Below are 20,832 nucleotides of genomic sequence, written 5' to 3' on the forward strand. Positions count from 1 at the left end.
TATCACAGATCAATTATTTTTTCCCCTGCATAACAAACCAATAAACAATTTCACCCCCTCCTCCTCTCTCTGTCCTCTCTCTCTATCTCTCCTCCTCTCTCTATCTTCTTACCTCCTCCTAGCGGCGGATGCCTACTGTTTGCTGGATGTATACATGGCCCTCTCCAGCAACCCAGCATACTTTGGGCTGCCAGGTGACCTGTGCTCCATCTCCTCCAGCCAATCAGAGAAGAGCAGAGACAGGAAGCAGAAGGAAAAATTGGCCAAGCAGAACAAACAGACCAAACAGACCCACGGCAAAGAGGTCAGAGGTCAAATGCCATGTCTCCACAGCAGTTGCTGTTGTTGACGGTGTTTATTTGTTTATATGACCAGGGTTACTACGGGCACTAAATGCTTTGAAGTCAAGGATGTAGAGATGAATGATTGAAACTCACCATTTTTCTTGACAATCAACACACAAAAGATAACGCGAAGCTCAGGAAAATTCACTCTCTCTTCCTCTCTCTTTGTTTTCTGTCAGACAGACAGAAAGCAGGAAAGGGAGATTCCATTAATGAGATAAAGAATGTAGGCCATGTCAGTACCAGCTAAAACTTGTGTTTGACTCTGCCGATCACACTGTTAACATAATGGCAATCAGAATCTGCCCCAGAAAACCTGATCAGTGCATCCCATCCAGGGTGGCGTGGTGAGTACGGAGACCTTCCAGCTGAAGCACCTGGGTTCAAGCGTCTGCCCTGCCGAAATGTCCTTGAGCAAGACACTGAATCCCTACCACCTCCAGGGCCGCTGTTATGTAGCTCACCCTAGAAAATCTTCCTATGGGGATCAATTAAGTATCACATTATTGTTTTCCATTGTCGTCCATTTAGGATGATAGGCCTCGGTGTGGCGAGAAGGCCCCAGGCGGTCCCCCTCTAGCCCCCCAGCAGTTGCGGGTAGTGTGTGACAACATGCTGCAGGGCCTGGGGAGGCACCTGCGCTGTTTAGGGGTGGACGTGCTCATGTTGGAGCCCAGTGACGATCACAGAGAAGCAGCACAGGTGAGACAGGGGTCTGGGGACACGCACACGTACCTTTTCATGCACACAGTAAGCAGGCAATAGAGAAAGAGACAGCTAAACATACTACATACTGTAGACACAGTAGACAATAACATAACATTTGTTGAATATTTTGTTTTGTATTAATGTGAATTGTTGTTTTGTTTGTCAGTTAGCCCAGGCTGACGGCCGTGTCATACTCACATGTGGACAGCCATACCAGAGTGTAAGTAATTACTGTGAATACATGCCAGTGTGAGCTCATGAACTTAATGAACTCTATAAAACTATAAAATCATTGTGTGTGTGTGTGCAATTTGTACATTGTGTCTATGTGTCTCTCCCTGTAGCTGCGGTCCCAGGTGGCTGAGGGTCGCTGTCTGTCCCTGGACTGTTCAGAGAAGGCGAGGGACCAGGCTGTCCGGGTCCTCAGACACTTCAACGTCCAGCCCACTCCCAACGACATATTCAGCCGCTGCCAGGTACCTCTGTGTGCTTGTGTTTGTGTGTGTTGATGTATGTGTATGGGGAGATCCTTGTGGTTCCACATATCAGTGATTATCATGGCATACAAATGTGAAATAGTGGGTAATTGCACTTTGAAACTTGCAATAATGGTAAGAATTTTTATTCACTTTCTAACATTTCACTCTCTGACTTTTTCTGGTTACAATTGCACACCATTTTACCATTTGCATTGCTTGGTTAACACTTGGACTGGTTATGTGCCTGGAATTACGTAGAACTGAGCCTGTGGTGACTCTGGTGGTCTACAAATGAATGGTGATAAATCTTTCGGCACCAGGGAAACCATATGACCCCTTAACTCTGTATGAGAAAGAGAGAGAGGAGTGTGGAAAAGTGTGTGTGACACAGATGTTTGTTGCGTTGAGCATTGCCATGACATCACATACGCACATATGGCTATGTGATTTTGTTTCAAATACATGGGAGTTTGGACAGGACACTTAAAGCTTCCCCTTTTTGGTAATTTGCTTTAACAAACATAAATACAGGTTGGCTTTTTCACTAGGGAAACGGTGATGTTTACAGCACTGTGCTGTTATGATATCACTTACTTTAATTCGGCCACTCTCACTTCTCTATTTCTCGTGTGAATCTGAACCTGTCCCTTACAGTGGTGCTTAACGTCTCTATGCATTAGGGCCAAAGTAGCTTCATGGTTTAATGCACACTTCATATTTGTGACATTTTTGTGAAACTGAAAGTAGGTAAACTATTCTTATTCTCTTACAACCACACTGTACTGCCACAGCACTTTGGTGTTAACAGGTGGAGTTTCACTCAATCCAGTCGTGCATAGACTGACTCTGTGCATAGACTAGACAGACTCCAGTACAACTATGGCTTTCGTACGGGGGCCATTGAACTTAGCCGCGAGAAACCAGTAACATAAGTTCTGAATATTCAACACTTGATTGGTGTCATCATTTCATTGGCTTTCACTTGTGCCACAGCTCAAAACAGGGCATCTAGTAAATTTATAAATTAGGTTTAATTAACGGGCCTTATCCAAAGTGACTTTCAGAATCAGAACTAGAATCAAGGTCATTTGATGCATGTCCTACCCTCTCTCTCTCCCATACCTTCCTGTCTCTCTCTCACTATCTCTCTGTCAATAAAGCATAAAATGCCAAAAATAAATCTTAAAAACAAAAAAAAGAATCAGCTTTATTCACCAGGCACATTAAAAACATGTGGGACTCCTATATCACCAAAAAATACAAGCACCCAAAAATAAGGAGTGCAAGGTCAGGACCTTAATGCTCTTGCAATATTCCGATCGTTTAAGACCGCGTGCTAGAAAATAATTTGAATAAGAGATAGGGAGGAATATATAGAAGGGGTTTTTTAGAGAGGAAGTAGGGGGAGAGAGGGGGAGGGAGGGGAAATCACTCAGTGGGAAGAGGGAAGCATGTGGTACTTCTAGAAGAAATGTTTTCAGCCTACAATGTAAGATGTCCTGAAGAGAGTAAGAATTTCACCACTAGAAGAGTCGAGGCTGGATGGAGCAATGAAACTATGGTGATTTGGTTTTACATTTGTAGCTCACCTAAAATACATTTAAGTATTATGTCCCCCTTTCCTCAAGTGACAGAAACTTTGCTTTCCTGGTTATAGATACACTTAAACTGCCATAAGCTGCATTATTCCAATTTCTCTTCAGCAATGTTTGCAAAGCCTGGAAAAGATGTTGGTCGGACAGTTGCTACCAATCACTGTCAGATTTCAGGTACCTGACCTGTTGGTATCTCCATGGGTGGTTGTTTAGGGAAACCTGGGTGTGCTAGGACCACTGTGTGTGTGTTTGTGTGTGTGTGTGTGTGTGTGTTTGTGTGCGTGTGTGTGTGGTGATGGGGAGGTTTGTCTTTGCTGGCCTGCTTCTAAACTTGGGTGTTCTGGCCTGCTGCTGGTAGGGGGGCCCTAAAAGTGTCGAGATACACCACTGGGGACGTTTGTGTGTGATCCAAATTATGTGGAAAAACCTGGACCACCTTGAGGCTAACTCTCGTCATGATGAGCTCAAGACCAGTGGTCAAATGGTCATCTAGCCACCCACTCTGTTGGTCAGAGCTAAGTCCATTTCTAGTGGAAATCACTCAGACATGTTATGGCCAAATGGGGCTCCGCAATTCATTTAGTGTTTCACACCACTCATCTGTCTAGTTACAACGCTGCCTCAGATCTTTCCCGTCAGTTCCTCCTCTTCTGACCGCAGACCAGAGAAAACTAGTTCCCTAAAGTGTGGTTAATATTTTGCAACTAGGGCATAATTATCTTTCCCTTGCCTGAATTTGAATCTGTTTTAAGGGAGAATGTATGGAAATGGCAGCCAGCTAAAAATGCCCGACCAGTGCTAAAAATATGAGCTTTCCATTCTTCGATTCAACTATTTGCAACTGTTGTTTTGCTTTATCTAAAAAAGTCTTTTCTATAAAAAATTGTTTCTGATTTATGATAAAGATTTCTGATTTTTTTTCACTGTTGTGTCAGCTGACCCTTAATGTGAATGTTTCATGCCCCTAGAGATGTAAAGCATATGAAAGCATATTCCAGTTGAAAATGCATGGGCATCAATGAGTTTTTTTTTTTTTTTGTGGATATGAGGTTAGACCACTAACTCAGCAGCATTTTCACAGGAATGAAGGGCAACTGTAACAGTGAGTACACACTGTAAATTTAAATGTAGTTTCTTATTGTTAAATAACAACATGGACATGAGAGGTGTGTGTGTGTGAGACAGACAGACAGACAGACAGACAGTTTTTCACCCTGGGGGCTGCTCTATGGCCCACCCAGGCGAAGTTAACCCCTTTGTTATCTGATTGTAAAGCTCTCTGATTAGCAATGGATGGGTTAGTTTCTCTCTCTCTTTGTCTCTCTCTCTCTGTTTCTCCCTCATGCACATACACCATTGATGAATAGCATGAGGAAAGAGAAGTAAAGAAGACAGAGAAGAGGGGATTAACAACAGGCTTGTGTGTGTGTGTGTGTGTGTGTGTGTGTGAAGATTTTGCAGGGAAAGGGTTAATGTTTGTGTCTGTGTATCAATAGGCCACACAGAGGTTTTAGAGGGGTAGGAATGTGTCAGTGTGTCCATCCTGGAGACTCTAAGAGGGAACAGGGAGCTGTGGAAGGGCCTAGTGTGTCTGTCTGTCTGTCTGTCTGTCTGTCTGTCTGTCTGTCTGTCCTTGTCTGCATGGGTGTACGTGCGCATTTAAGAGGGGGTAAAAATGGAGGAAACACGAAATGATTTTTTAACGATTTAAGCCGAATCCCATTCAACATATTTGAGGGATTTAGGGGCAAATCCTATATCGCAGTTTGCCTCTGAGGTTTTCCGGCAGTTCCTAATCCAGAAAACTGGAAGTATTGTACTAAGGTACAAGTAATCTGCAAGAAATATTTTTAAGGTGTATCCATTCTAAAACAGGCAGAACCATATTCACTTTTAGCTCCATAAGCATATTCGTAGGATAGCAGGAGTTTGTCCTGGTGGACTGGTGCCACACAGGATGAACATGGACAACACATAGAAAGACATTCAATGTAAAAAGAAAGAAAAAAGGGGGGGATTGAGGTGCAGCAAAAGTGACATATTGACCATTCTGGTCAAGTTGCAGCAAAAGTGACATATTGATCATTCTGGTCAAGTTGCTAACACATGTACCACTTTATATATTCGCAGCATTTAACCTTAGTGCTTCTATTTCATCTCTGTGGATTCCTACACAGGGTTGGGTAAGAGGGTGGTTTCCCTATTCAGCCATACCCTATCCATATCCCTACCCCTCTGGCGTGCTGCGTCTATACTTTCAAAGCACACACACACACACACACACACACACACACACACTTCCGTTGGGTTCCACACTTCCATCAGATGTCCAATACTGGCCTTTTATAGACATGTTGAGATAGCAGAGATTGCCTGAGAGATAGACATCAACCCAGCCACACACAGACACAGACACACACACACACACACACACACACACAGACACACATACACACTCAAGCACAAGAACAGTGGAAGAATACACAGACACGTACAGTCTCAATCACACACACACAGACATGCACCACAGTTGAGAACACACACACAGACTCAGTCACAGATGCACACACACACACACACACACACACACACACACACACACACACACACACACAGTGACACGCATACACACTCAAACATAAGAACAGTGGAAGAATACACAGACACGTACAGTCTCAATCACACACACACACACACACACAGACACACACACACACACACATGCACAACAGTTGAGAACACACACACAGACTCAGTCACAGATGCACACACACACACACACACACACACACAGTAGTAGACACTGTTGCAGCAGTAATGCTGGTTCCCACGCACCAGACTACTGGGGAAGTGAAAACAAGAGCAACAGGAACCGCCACACCGTGAGAGGGAGGGAGTGAGGGGGGGAGGGAGAGATGGGGAGAGGGGGGGAGGAAGGAAGGGAGAGCATGGAGAGGAAAAGGGGAGGGAGGGAGGCAGAGGAGAAGTGAGAACAGGGGTGATGGGAGGGAGGGAAGGAGACAGAGAGAGAGAGAGAGAGAGAAGGGGAGGTGGCAGTGAAAGTGAATGAGAGTGAGTGAGTCTGAGATGGGGAGAAAGACACAAGAAAAAACAGAGTGATTGAGAAGGTTTTGTTGAGAAAGAAAGCCAGAGAAGGAATCGGTTTGTATGAAAGTGAGATTGTGTGTTCAGTGGGGGGGGTGAAGGGAGGGAGAGAGAGGAAGAGAGAGTGTCTGAGAAAGGTGGCATTGAAGGAAGAGAGGAGAGGGGTGGGGGGGTGGGTGGAGGGCGAGGCGATAGAAAGACTGGTTTTCTGTCCTTTGATCTACAAAGAGAGCCGCGGGCTGAGAAACAGGAGGAATGTGAGAGGTTGAGACACGTTTAAAGTTACCCTTCACTGGCTGTGTGTGTGTGCGTGTGTCTGTGTGTGTGTGCATGTGTGTATGAGTGAAAGAGGTTCAATCTGTGTCAGAATATGCATCTCTAATCTTAGATTGGCTTGTTGTTTGCACACGAAAACACACACTCCATATTATTATAGAGACTTGTGTATTCACACACTTTAATTGATATTAGTTAGTCATTTTCACATACACATGCACACAGCTCAAATAGATAACCACAAACAAGCGAAAACTCGCAGTTCAGTCGCACACTAGCTCTGAAACCGCAATACGTTTTATAGTCTCACCACTAAGATGAGTTTAGTGTGCGTGTGTGTGCGTTTGCCTATATCTGTCATGCATAAAGCAAAGTGGAATAACATTGTTACTAAAAGCTTCTCAACTATTCTCACTATTTCAAGAGCCTGCATGATTGTAAGTGTGTTTGTTTGTGTCTGCGTTTGTGCGGCGTCTCTGTGCATATGTCGTTCTGCGTGTAGTGCCTGTCTGGAAAAAAACTGGGGTAGAATTTGTGTGTCCCGCCGTTTCGCCGCTCTCCCTCCCCTTTCTGGAGACGAGAGGGAGCGACAGTGAGAAAGGGGAGGAGGAGATGGGTGGGGAGGGATGGGGAGAGGTGGGGGGGGGGGGACATTCCATAGACACGCCAAGACATTCCGAGGGAAACCATCCCAAATATTTCCCACTGTGTGTGGCGAAGGCTCCGCGTCTCCTGTTACACACACGCACACACATACTTTGAGAAAGTGCTACAAGTGCACACACACACACACACACACACACACACAGTAGGAGAAAGTGTTACAGACACACGCACACACAGTTCATTCTCGCAATCTCTCTCTCTCTCGCATACACACATGTAGAGAGGTGCTGGGAGCGTAGAGGACTGACTCGCAATTATGAGTGAGTGATGGGCAGTCCGTGTGTCCGTCTCTGTTTTCTGTTTGTCTCGAGGTTCTCTCTGTCGACATACTGTCGCAAAGTCTGTCTTTCTGTCTGTCTGCTAGGGGGCCAGATCAGGAAAACCCATCATGATTGCTGTGAGTGAGTAAGAGAGTAAGCAAGTGAGTAAAACAAGACTATAAGACAGAGAATATAAAGCTTTTACTTGGCTTGCTTGAGATGCTTAGGTGGCTGCGGAGTGGGTTTTTATGAGGATGACTCCAGACTGTCAGATGACACAAAACTTGGCAACATGAAGATAACAGAATACACTGGAATACGTATAGAAGTATATGAAAGAGAAAACCATGATTCAAACTCATTTGGAAGCCCTATGCAAGGGTAAATACAAATTAACATCAGTGTGATAGGTGCAGTGCAAATGTTTTTATATTGCATTGCTAAGTAGAAAAGCTAAATAAATGCTGACTAAAAACTGTGAAACTTTTGCACTTTTTATCCCATATTTGTATCTTGTAAACAATGGACTCGTCATTATCTAAAGCAGTCATACCAGCTGTTCTATGAAAAGATGCATTTAGATGGAATGTGAAATTCCGGAGAAATGGATGAATTACACTCATTCAGTGGTTCAGAATGCTTATGCAGTGAAATCACAATTGAACGTCATATTTTGAAGATTTGCGGTAGAGGGTTACAGAATTACTCATTCTGGCGAGACTGTCAGTCAAAACACTGAACTTGTGAAACTCGGTGAGCGACAGTACGGTTTTTGAAGGTGTGAAAATCCCCCTAGAAAAACAGACTGCTAGGTTTTAACCTGTGAGACTTGTCTTCAACGTCCCTGACTCATGTTGAGGTTGATTCTCACGGCTGTCTTGGCAGACACAATAGCAGATACACATACACACACATAGATAGATAAGCAAGAAGACGAGCCATCAGTCACCAAGCATCTGGTCTTTAAGAAATCACGTCTGCTTTCTTTTCCCACAGTCGAATTGGCCCCAGGATAACATAGCAACCCAATGACACCTGTGTGTGTGCGCATGTGTGTGTGCGTGTGTGTGTGTGTGTGAGAGAGGGAATTTAATAGTTGTTCAGGAGCTGCAGAGGTTTGTGTTACACAGCAAGGGGAAGATGAATCTGTGTGTGTGTGTGTGTGTGTGTGTGTGTGTGTGTTCAAGGACATTTAATTAGGGATCGTGATCGTTATTGAGTTAATAATCTGTGCTGCTTCCTCTTTACATCCCGACCTTCTATTGGATCCACGCCCCTTTCCCCACTCTTCTCCTTTTAGTCTCTCCTTCTCGCCTTTCTGTCGCTTCATCCTCTCCCTCTCCCACTTTTCTCTCCTTCTCCCCCTTTCTCTCTCATTCTCTCTCCCTTATCTCTCATCCTCACTCCCTTCATCTTTCTCTTCGTCATTCTCATTTTTCTCTCTCCCTTTTCTCAATCTACATACACATATAATATACATGCAAAGCTTACAGACATTCATTCATTCATACATACAAACAAACAAACACATGGAGAAGTATGGCTAAGGAAAAAAGAAACAGAAACAATTGCTATCAGGGTACAGAATCATCCCCTACTCATAGATTTCAATTCAACAGATTCCTGTATTTTTAAATCATTGATGAACCAAATTTGAACATCTATTGTGTTGGCCTGTCATGATATCACTGTGTCAACATATTTGGCTGCCTCTGCTACAAAAACACTGTGAAATGGCAAGAAATGTGTATCCATATACGTGCAGATGTACTTTTACGTACAAATATACATGCATGCCTTCCTAGACATACCTAAAGGCACAAATATACGCAAACACATATGCATGCTAAATAAATATATGCAGACACATATGGTGTCGAAAGACTAATTTTATCACAAACGCTCTCGAATACCCTCTCACTTTCCCTCACCTCTGTCCCCCCTTTTCTCCGTTCCCCTGTCTTGCTCCCCCAACCTTCCTCCCCCACCCTCCTCTCTATCCTTCTCCCTCTCACCCTCTGCTTTGCCCTCTCTCTCTCTCTCCCTCTCCATCTCTCTTTCTCTCACTCACCCTCCTCTCTCACCCTGTCTCCCTGCTCCGCTCCACTCCCAGTCTCGCTCTCCGTTTCAGATTAGCCATGGCGAGGAATCCGGTGCAGCCGGCAGCTGGAATGTCCTGTTTGTCTTGCTCTGGGTTTTGTGTGCGTGTGTGTGTGAGTGTGAGTGTGTGTGAGTGTGAGTGTGTGTGTGAAGTTGGTGAGGCTGGTGCTGCTGTTTGATGTGTTCCATTGTCTGAGAGCCAAGCTGCTTCCTGCCCCTGCTTTCCCCAATAGCCTGAGAGAGAGAGAGAGAGAGAGAGAGAGAGAGAGAGAGGGGAAAAAGAGAGTGAGAGGGAAGGAGAGAAATTTAGAGATTACATGACAGTGACAGGTTGAGATGGAGTGAGAGAAGCAAGAACGGGGAAGAAATGGCAAAGGTGAGAGAGTGAGACGGCCAGAAAGAGAGGGATGAGAAGGGCAGGGAGAGATAGAGGGATGGAGAGGGGAGGAGAGAGTTAAGGAGGGAGGAAGAGAGGTGAGAAGGAAGGAGGGAGAGCCTTCAATAGGGCTTTTCCTCCAAACACCAATACAATGAAGTAGTGCGTAATTTCCCCTGTATTCCATGTGACCCCCCCCCCCCCATACACACACACACACACACACACACACACACACACGCAAACACATGCACACGCACACACATACACAAGGTTTCTCATACAAAAGGTGATATAGCTACTTATATCCTTGTTATTCAGCTGGTTGTACTTGGGTCTCTATCTTTAAGAAGTCAAATCTCTCTCTCTCTCTCTCTCTCTCTCTCTCTCTCTCTCTCTCTCTCTCTCTCTCTGTGTGTGTCTGTGGTCTATGTGCGTGTGTGTGGTCTGACACTGAGGACAGCACAGACAAGATAGATAAATGAGAGAAATGAGAAATTATGGGGAAGAAAAAGAGGAAAAGAAGGAGAGAAGAGAAAAAGATAAGGGGGAGGGAAGGACAGGAAGAGAATGCCTGTGCGGACGGAGTGAGAAATGAAAAACAATTGGGGATAAAGAAAATGCCAGAGGAGAGAAAATAATTTTATGAAAGAGAGAGCATGTTTAAGTGTGTGCTGAGCATGTGTGTGTGTATGTGTTACGTTTCCTTGTGAAAACACGGACATGCATAAATCATTCAACATGTGTTTCTGTGTGTGTGTGTGTGTGTGTGTGTGTGTGTGTGTGTGTGTGTGTGTGTACGTACGTATGTATGCGTGCATGTTGCTGGCTGGTGGAGGGGTTTTGACGGGGCAGAGCATTCCTGCTGGGTGGTGATGTCATGAGAACTAGCTCTCCGTTCGCAGACAGACAGCCCTGTTTATGTTCCCCTCCAGAGGAGAAACCGCACTGTGTGCCTGTGTGTGTGTGTGTGTGTGTGTGTGTGTGTGTGTGTGTGTGTGTTTCTGTCTGTCTATGTTATTGGCTCATGGGGGAGGTGGGGAAGCCGAGAGGCACTCGAGGGGGTCTACTTTCCCCGGCCGCTCGGGGAGAGGGAACCACTTACTGATGCCTTCCTCTGAAACATACACACAGAAAGAGGAAGTTTCTCATGTTTTGCAGAGCACAGTAGCTGCTCAGTCAGACTGCGCTGCTGTGAGTGATTGCCCTCTGCTTCTAAATAGTCTCCTGTGGGAGCCGGCATTCTTTGCAGTATAAAAACAAAGCTTACATCAGCTGGTGACAACACTGTGACAGAAAACACATATTAAACTATGCAATACTGGAAACAGTCATACATAAAGGGAAGACGTATATCATATGTATTTTTTAGGTTCACAAATCAGACTAAGCAAATAGTTAAGGCATGGTTGAGTAGACCTGGGCCATACAAAACCAGTCACAAAAGTAGGTCAAAGATTTTTTTGCTAATCAGTCAAAATTGAAGCACTATGTATAGTATGGATTACCTACTCCTTTTCCCCATTAAGGCATATCATGTGGTGATTAAAATGTTGCTTCCCAGCCCATTAATAATAAGGAAAAGTAAATGGGTAATAGGTTGGAAAATGTTGTGTGAACAAGGCCTAACAATCGTATTTTCATCTCCCGGGTACTGCTGGTATGGCTGTCTTTGTGTCTGTGGTCATGGTTTAATGGTTTCCCTTGCGATAGTGAAATGTGATCTACAGTCCTTGCAGCTCAGTGAATCATAGATCATTCTCCCACACTCAACGCTCAGTGCAACATAGCAAGCTGTCCTAGCTAATTCTCCCCGTACTATACACAGTTACAATGATGAAGAAAACTGTCAACCATTGCTAATAAGTACTAGTGAGAAACGTCCATGAGCTTCTAATATGGTATCCTCCACACATAGTCATGCTCAGTAGCCATGCTAGCTCACATGTGATATTAGAAATTAGTCCTTTTTGGAGAGATACAAATACTTTCAAAGTGTTTTTGCACTTGGAGCTGATTGCTATGGCTTCAGGAGAGGGAACCCCCAGGAACAACTTGATTGTAGGTTTAAGCCTAGAATTTGAGGGTTACAGCAATTTTCTGTGGAAGCAAACAGCTTAACAGGCTGACGTGGAACCAGTGCTCTGGTTTGCTTTGCGTCATGCTTTTTCCCTGTAGACCCTTTCTGCAATCCAGCCTCTGTTTACCGATCGATTCAAGACTGCTTTCCCTTAGTTGTCATAATACCACAGTTTACCACAAAGTATTTAGGATTTTGCACCAGACCAAGTACCACAATACCAAACTGCGCAAGAGCACAGAAAACTATAAATGAATGGTTCAGAGGTTGGACATATGGTTGCATCTCTTTCACATGTTAAGGCAGCCAAACCAAGCTCTATTTGACCATGAATTTGACACTTGTAATAAAACAATACTTGAGAGTCATTGGCATGTTTTTCTACATTTCTCATGTTTTCTCAGTGGGTACCATTCAGTGCGTCAGCAAATTCATGAGAGGAAGAGAAACCTAGTGTTTCCCAGGTTTATTCTTACAATACCAACATCCCCTGTGGCATGAGGGAGTCCTAGCTAGCAAATCATTTTCCCCCCATGTTGGAGTTCTTGTGCTTGTCCTCATCAAGTGCTGTTAGAAACAAACTAAAAATGTTTCTAGAAAAAAATATCTCACAAAACCCTCTGTGATTTACTTAATTGTGGGTTTTAGCACAAAACAATGTTGGCTATGGATAATGTCATTTTTCCGTATTTTTAACCAATTAAATAGTTGAAAATATGAGTAATTTTAGTCTTTAGACCTCCCCCGTTGCGTGTTCCAGCTATGTTTAGTATCCTGTAAGCTCCCCATGGGTTAAAGGTAGAGTGAGCTTTTTGGTCTCCTGCTATTCTGTGGTCATATATCTTATCCGTACTTGACACAGACATGTACAGTACTTGTGCACACAGACACACTCCTCCTTCAGCATGAAAAGAGACATGTACATCAGTCGTCTTCATTCCTGGTCCTAACCCTAATGAATACAATTAACCAGCAATATTCTGTGTCCTGAGGAGCAGGATTGAGAACCACTGATCTACATCTTCATAACCCGTCATATCTCCTCTCTATCTCTTGTGACCCGAGTTATTTTCTCTATATGCCTGTGTATGTGTGTACTGTGCGTGCGTGCAAGCTTGTGTGTATGCAGTTCCTGAGAATGAGTTGTGTCAACATGCAAATTTAAACCTCATGGAGACGCAGAGAATAGACGGTAACCCCCCCACATCGTCTGAGGTTTGTGAACTCAACCACTGTACTGTGTGTGTGTGTGTGTGTGTGAGAGAGAATGCGCGCATGTGTGCATGTCAGAGTCGATGTGCCTGTGATGTATTGCTGTTTTCGCAGAGTATTTGACTTTACTCTCTCATGTGTGTAACTTGGTATATGTCATCCATCACTGTGAGACAGTGTGTGTTTTTGTAGGTTGTGTTTTGAACATAGGCCTATGCGTTCCTGTGAACATTCTTGAAGTGTCTGATCTGCATTCATGTTCTCTGCTTGCGTCTGCTTGTGCGTGTGTGTGTGTGCTGGTCTTGGGAAAGGGAGGCCAGCCCAGCCTTAAAACTAAGTCTTGTAGTGGTTCTTCCCAAAGCCTGCAGTTTGCGTGATGCGATGCTATCAGGAGGTTAGGAGTCTGTTTGCTTTGGGAGCCCTAGGCTTGGCGGGCACACACACACACACACACACACATACACACACACACACATTCTCCCTGTTTTTCTCTCTCTCTCTCTCTCTCCTCTCTCACTCACTCACTCAGATTAAAGTGAAAGTCCTTGCGGGGTGGGAATGGTCGCAGGCAGACCCCCCCCAGGGACCAGAGAGGTAGAAGGCTGGAGAGGTCAGGCTGCTTGGCCTGGGAAAGGCCTGAGAGAGCAAAGGGAGGGCAGGGTGGATAGATAGATAGAGAGAGAGATGGAGAGATAGGGATAGGAAGAGAGAAGAGAGCAAAGAGAGAGTAGAGAGAGGGGGATATAAATATATATACAGAGAAAGAGATAGGGAAAGCAATAGGGGGAGGAAGGGAGAGGGGGCAGAGAGATGGATAGAAAGAAAGAGCAGAGCGAGGGAGCAATAATGATAGAAATAGAGAAAGAGGGAAATTAAAAGCGAGATCAGGCAGAGAGAGACACAATTATAGAGAGATTGGGATGGGGTAGAGAGAGAGAGAGAGAGAGAGAGATAAAACAAGAGTGGAAGCCAGGACCTTGGACTTCTTGGACTTCAGGGCTACTGAGAGACATGCAGGATATAAATGGAATGGAAAATTAGACCCGCAGTAGGTAAAAAAATAAAAGACGATGATGATGATGATGCGCCACTTGCGTCTTTCCCCCTCTTCCTCCTCCTCCTCTTACAGGCCAAGCGAAACCAGTTTTTCTCACAGGAACTGCATGCTAGCATTTTAACTCGTGTCATGAAGTTTGAGGAGTCCTCTAACTCGTACCTATAAGTGTTTGCATGTGTGTCTTCTAGTATTTAGCCATCTTTTTGGCAGCAGGTTGGCCTGCAGTTAGATAGGCCAGCTAGAGTAATGTAGTAGTCCTTGATATGTACAGGAATGGGCATTCATTGTGATCAGGTCATTGGAGGGTTTCACATCTACGATATCCATAAAGAAATGCATATATGCAATGGCAATGTATGTGTGTATCTAGGAGGTATATGCAAAAAAAAATCGAATTACATCCCAATAAAGTCAAGCAAATGACAATGTCCAACCTTAATTTGTAAAGAAAATTTAAAAAGAAATTGAAAAAGCAAATGTTATCATTAAACAGCATTGTATTCCTTAATTCTTGTTATCTTCATTGATTCAGTATACAAGTGCTTCAGCCTGCTCCTGGCTGGTACCTTATCTGCGCACGGCTATTCTGTATTTTGGAGTACCGACCCTTTCAGTCATCTGGACTCTGAACTCAAGTATTTTTTTAAGCTTTTAGACTCCATGTTTGTGTTTGCATGTGTGCCTGTGAGGTGGGTGGTTGCGGGTGTGACTGGGTGTGATGTTCTAGTATTAGTGTGCTGTTTGGGTGTGTGTGTTTGTGGTTATGGGTGTAGCTTTTTGCCTGTGCCACTGCTATCTGGTAACCATAGGACCGTTAAAGTGTGTCTGTGAGAAAAAGACAGAACACCCACTTTTGGCTTATCCCACCTACTCAAACCAAAGCAGCATATCCATCTATTAATGTTGCAGCTAAAGCCACCCAGAGTCACCCTTTGTTGTCAGTGGAAACCAGAGGTGACTGGAGTGCCTGAGTACCTGTCTGTCTGGATGAGCCCATCGACCTCTTACACACACACACACACACACACACACACACACACGCACACACACACACTGGCCTCCTTGGACGCAGGGAGCCCTTTCTTTCTTTCTTTCCCTCCATTTTCCTGCTGTCTATTTTGGTCAACTGGTGGCCCGTTCCCACAGTGCTGCTGTTCCCATGGTTATCGCCGCGGAGATAGCGAAGGGGGTTGGGGGGGGCTTGACAGAGAGCGGGAGAGACAGCGTTGCTCTGTTCTAAGAGATAGGGGACTCTGTGGCTATAGAGGAGGAGGGGGGGGTTGGGTGTGTGGATGAAGAGTTTGGGGTGTGTGTGTGTGTGTGTGTGGTGCGTGGCTCCCATGAACATCACTAGTGGCCTCTGAGACCAGGGTTCAACCGATATGGGTTTTTGAAGACTGATACAGATATAATTTTAGATCGAAGCTGCCAGTAGCTGATATTTTATGCAATATCATATCTTCAATAGGATAATAATGATAAACATATTCATGTGTGGAATCCAATCAAAATATGGCATTAGAATTGATTCAGGTTAAGGGCTTCCCATAGACAACCAGTGTTATATCAATCAACATATATATATATATATATATATATATATATATATATATATACATATACAATAAATATGTAATTAAACATATCCATCATCTTTTGGGCTAATTGGATGGAATTTAGTTAAAATATATTATGAATTGTATGACGTATTAAGCTAATAAAAAGACTCTGTCAAAAAAATAAAACATCCATCCATCATATTGGAGGTGGGCGACTGTGGCTGGCTGATATTTGATTTCTAATAAAAGGCCAATATCAGCCTGAGACATCAACATATATCTGTCTAACCCTATATGAGACTCCTGCTGGGGGTAGATGCTGCTTCCTGAGATATAGAGCTGAGGTGGGGTGCAGAGAGGGGGGGTGGGGAGGTGGAGGGGAAGGGCAGCGCCGGGAGCTGGTTAGGGGGTGAGGGCCAGCGAAAGGAGGGGGTGAGGGAGGGGTGCGGGTGGGAGTGGGGGGCTCCGAAAGAGGGACGGATTCAGTTCCCACACTTCTAATTACTGTGTCACTGGAGACTGAAAGGGGACTGCCCCTGGCCCTAGGGAATTTGCTGGGGCCGGTCGCAGAGAAAGAGAGAGGGAGCGGGGGGAGGGGGGTTGTGGTGGGGGGTAGAGGAGAGGACGGAGGGAGGGAGGGAGGGGTGGAATTAAGGAGGGTGTATGACACAGGAACTCTCTCCATCGTGCTTTCTTTTGGTTTTACCTCATTGCATTCACACCAGAGGTGAACCCCTTCACCGCGAGCCCCCCCCCCCCCCCCCCCCCGCCCAAATACCCCCACCTCTCACCTCCGACCCACATCTCCTTAACCCTCTCTTACCCTCCTCCACCTCCGTCTTCTCTTTCCCTTGAGCCTTTGTTCACCATCTTGTACTGCTTCCTTTTTACCCCCCTCCCTTTTTTTTGCCCTCTCTCTTTCTCTCTCTCAATCTCTCTCTCTCTCTTTCTTTCTCTCTCTCTCCCCCCTCTACCTCTCTGCTTTTCTGTTGGTGTGTTCTACTCCTGTGTCTCCTGTTGACATGGACGCTGCCAGAGACACTTTGAAGTCCATCAACACACACACACACACACTGATTTCTTATCCTGCATCATTATTGCCACTTAACCCTGAGCCCTTGCCCTCTTTTATTTGCCTTTATCTCACCCTCCCACTGCCTGTCCACTGTGGCTTGAGTGTGTGTGTGTGTGTGTGTGTGTGTGTGTGTGTACTGATAATATATGTGGTTACCCTGAGAGAAACATACAAATGTGTGTGTGTGTGTGTGTGTGTGTGTGTGTGTGTGTGTGTGTGTGTGTGCTTACTTGATGTGTGTGTGATGTTGCTATCTAGCTGAGTGTGTCTCGCTCCATTGTCTCAGGGACCAGTTGGTCATTTGTGGTCCCAATAAAATCACTACCAGCAGACATCTTAGCACCCTTTGCTATCCTTTGTTGTGAGATAAAGCTTCCTGGGTGTGCACAGTCGGGATCCAGGTACACATTTGTTTCTGACCCTATTCACCAGACAGCTGAGGTATTGATCAAAACTAAGTGTCAGGGGGCGGAGTGAGAGTTAGTAGTAAGTTGACGGTTTCTTTTCTCATAAGCTCTTGACCTCAATGCTTTGCATGAAAAAAACAGCTACATAAGTGCCAAGTGAATCAATGCAAATAAGATGTAGTAAGTAAGATGCCAAATAAGAAAGAAAAATAAAATAAGAAGAAACGGACTGCGGGCTATCTTTGTTTATTTCAAGATAATGTAAGATGAACATTTCTTAAATTGTACGTTAGGACACGAATTGGGTTGTGCGATTGTGTGGTTAAGTTTGTGTCCCAAAGTGACAAGAGTACTAGTATATTTTAATTTGTTTTTATTGGGATCCAGGATGGCAAAAGTTTAAGAACTGCTTGCAGGGGCTGTGCCATATCAATAAGATACATCAATAAGAAAATAAATAAATACATACATATATAAACAAGCAAACAGCCCACGCCCATGTGAATCTGGCCAGCAGTGTATGCCTCAACTCACAGGGTTTTCTGGGAGAGCCGCTTCCTTTCCCTTCCCTCCCGGTTCTTCAGGACTGAACAGACCAGAACAGCAGCAGCAGCAGCAGCAGCAGCCACCACCACTGTCAATATTTACAGTCCTGGATGAATCACTCTGCATTACAATAACATTCCCTGCGTGCCTGCCGGACTGCGTGAATCTGGGAGAGATGAGAAAAAGGGAAAGTGAGCGAACGGGTAGGGGTGAGGGGGGGTTGAAGGGTGAAATATGCGCCGGCAGCGATAAACGTTCAGCAAAAGAATCTGCCAGTGGCTCTCCCATGACGGGGCTGTCAGTGTGCGTGTGTGTATGGTTGTAGTTGTGAGTGTGTGTGTGTAGCTGAGTGTGGTGGATTCAGGTAGACTGGATGGAATGTCAGTTTGGAGTGTGTGGGTGTAGTGACAGTTTGAGGACTGTCTGTGCATGTCAGAAAGTTGTAGTGTGTGGATGTTGTAACAATATCAGATTGAATGTGTATGGTGATAGCATGCGCAAAATTAACATTTATATGTAGAATTTAAATAGGTGCAGTGATAGCTAGTTCTATGTATATGTGTGTGTGTCCATGTGTGCATGTGTGTGAGTGTAAGGGGCGCAGTGTGCATGGAGAAATGTGGGAAAAGCATTTGGGATATCAGCTCTGTCTCCAAAACAAGACAAATGCTAAATGCCAGTTGCCTGGATCCTCTACATTTGAGAGACCCGTATGTGCCATCATTGCACTTATGACCGCCCCACAAATCCAACCATTTGTCCCTTCAACAATGGTGTTTTCCCAACGAAATTCAGGGAGAGAGGGATCCCGGGGTTTTCTCCAACCTTAAAGGTAAACCATGTAGAGTTTTCTCTCCATGTATCCTTGTCAAATGGGTTGTGATAACAATCCAGAGTGCTATGATCTCTAGCCTCTGTGAACTGCATTATTGTGGCAAATTTAATTACCCCCCATGCCCCGCCCCGCACACACAAGTCCAATTTAACACTTAACTTATTGGTCTACCAGAAGGGTTTGCTTAAGATTTATCCTCATTGGACCAACTGAAAGAATGAGGCATTATTATTTGAGCCACTTCTTGGCGACCGTTCTGTCACAACTAATTTCAGCATAATTAACAGTATATCAGTGAGAGATTCCTTCACATATAGGATCCGCAAGTTTGCAAGTGGTAGTAACATTTGGCTGATCGGCTGTTAGTGGACCAGCCACTGGAGGTGCTTAACAATCTTTGTTTAGAGGTTGAATTTCTAAACCACAGAGCAGCTTTCAGTGGTGATAACTCAACACTGAAATTAGAATGAATAAGAAGTACAGTTGAAAATTACAGTAGGCCAAGTGTTGCATGCTGCTTTCATGTGCTACCCATTGCATTAACCTTGCATCTCATAATGTTTAGTCTAGTTATTTTAATGTTAACCCAGAATAAAAAGCAACCTATCAATAGAGACTGGCTTGGGGTTTAATCCAGCTCTTTATGTTTTTAAGATGAGCTGTTTTTATCCCTCTTCAAAACCCATTACCCAGTGAGCAGCATTGTCAACGGACCTTTTCAGCACGTTGTTTTCCTGAGCTGTTTGGCTTAGGCAGGCCTCAGCTATCTGGCGTCTGAAGAGAGAAAAAAAGAGAGGACTTGGAGAAGGAGAGAAAGAAAGAGGTTAGAGGTGAGGGACAACGAGAGAGAAAAAGAGAGAGAGATTGAAGGGGGGGAGGGAACAACATTGGAAAGGGTAAAGAGAGTTAGAAGCAAGACATAGGAGGGAGAGAAGACATAGGTTCAGTTGGAGAGAGGGAGAGATAGAGGTCGGGGTTGAAGGTTGAGTGGGTAAAAAACAGAATGAACTGACTGTGCCAAGCCAAGGGAAAGCATTAGCACTATTTGTGTGACTGCTAGACCGTTATCTGCTAAACTCTAGACTATTATCTTCTTCATTACCCCTTTTACTGAGCTCCACTAAAGAGGGGCTAAGGGAGCGAGGGAGGGAGGGAAGAAAAGGCAGAGAGAAATGTTGAGGCCAAGTGGAGGGTGAGAAAAATGGTTGAAAGTGGAAAACAAAAAGAGTTAACAAGAAAAAGAAGCAGAAAGAGAGAGTTTGAGAAGGGGCTAGAGAGAATGTAGGAGAAAGAGAGATTGAGCTGGCGATGCAGAGAAATAGTAACAGTCTCTAATCTGAGGAGCAGCAATAAATATACATGAGCTTCCTCCTAATCTCATGTAGCTCCTGGTGGTCTGTTACAACTGTTAATGTAATAAATTCCCAATAACTCAATAAACCATTAATGTAAAGACAATTTGCAGTAAAGAGTGTAATAATCCTGTTATAAGTTTCTGATTAATGTAATAAGTTACCGACCATTAATGTAATAACTTATTACCTATTAACATAATAATTATTACAAGTGTTTTATTACAGAATACAAAACTCAACACACAACTGACATACATTCAGATTTTATTATTCCATAAAAGCAAGTCTATAAAAATGATTTAAGCAGTGATTTAAAAGATCCCTTGTTAAATCAGATTTATCCAGCCTGAGCTCCTCAGGCAGGTCATTTCATGGTCTAGGAGCCCTGATGGCAAAGGCCCAACCACCTCTAGTTTTTAATCTAGACTTTGGAACAGCCAGTGGGGAGCTGCTGGAGGACCTCAAGCTGCGATCCAGCTCATAGGAGGTTATAAGGTCTGCAATATAGCTTGGTGCCAGACCCATCCATGCCTTAAAAGTTATCAGTAAAATCTTTAAAGCAATTCTTAAGCTAATAGGTAACCAATGTAAAGACGCTGAAATCGGTTTGATGTAATCTTGTCTTTTTATTTAGTTGCCAACAGACAAAACACATAGTACACATACAGTAAGCACACAGTAAATAAATACATACAGCAACAGCATCACCTAATGAGGGCAGCTCAAAACTAGTCTGGATTCCATTGGCCAACATAGCTAATGTATGTATGGCCTCTTATGCAAATTTATTTAAAAAC

General features: G+C 44.2%; 1 protein-coding gene across 1 annotated transcript in view; it reads left to right on the top strand.

Moving 5' to 3' along the window:
- The window catches only part of exd3 (exonuclease 3'-5' domain containing 3), a 54,834-nt gene that overhangs the window by 24,765 nt on the left and 9,237 nt on the right, over positions 1–20,832 (top strand). The window contains exons 16-19 of the mRNA XM_071904309.2: positions 123–304; positions 876–1,046; positions 1,219–1,272; positions 1,397–1,528. Coding sequence (XP_071760410.2) covers positions 123–304; positions 876–1,046; positions 1,219–1,272; positions 1,397–1,528 — 539 coding nt within the window. The remainder of the gene's footprint in view (positions 1–122; positions 305–875; positions 1,047–1,218; positions 1,273–1,396; positions 1,529–20,832) is intronic.

Source organism: Centroberyx gerrardi, chromosome 2 (assembly GCF_048128805.1).
Source record: "Centroberyx gerrardi isolate f3 chromosome 2, fCenGer3.hap1.cur.20231027, whole genome shotgun sequence".
Lineage (NCBI taxonomy): Eukaryota > Metazoa > Chordata > Actinopteri > Beryciformes > Berycidae > Centroberyx > Centroberyx gerrardi.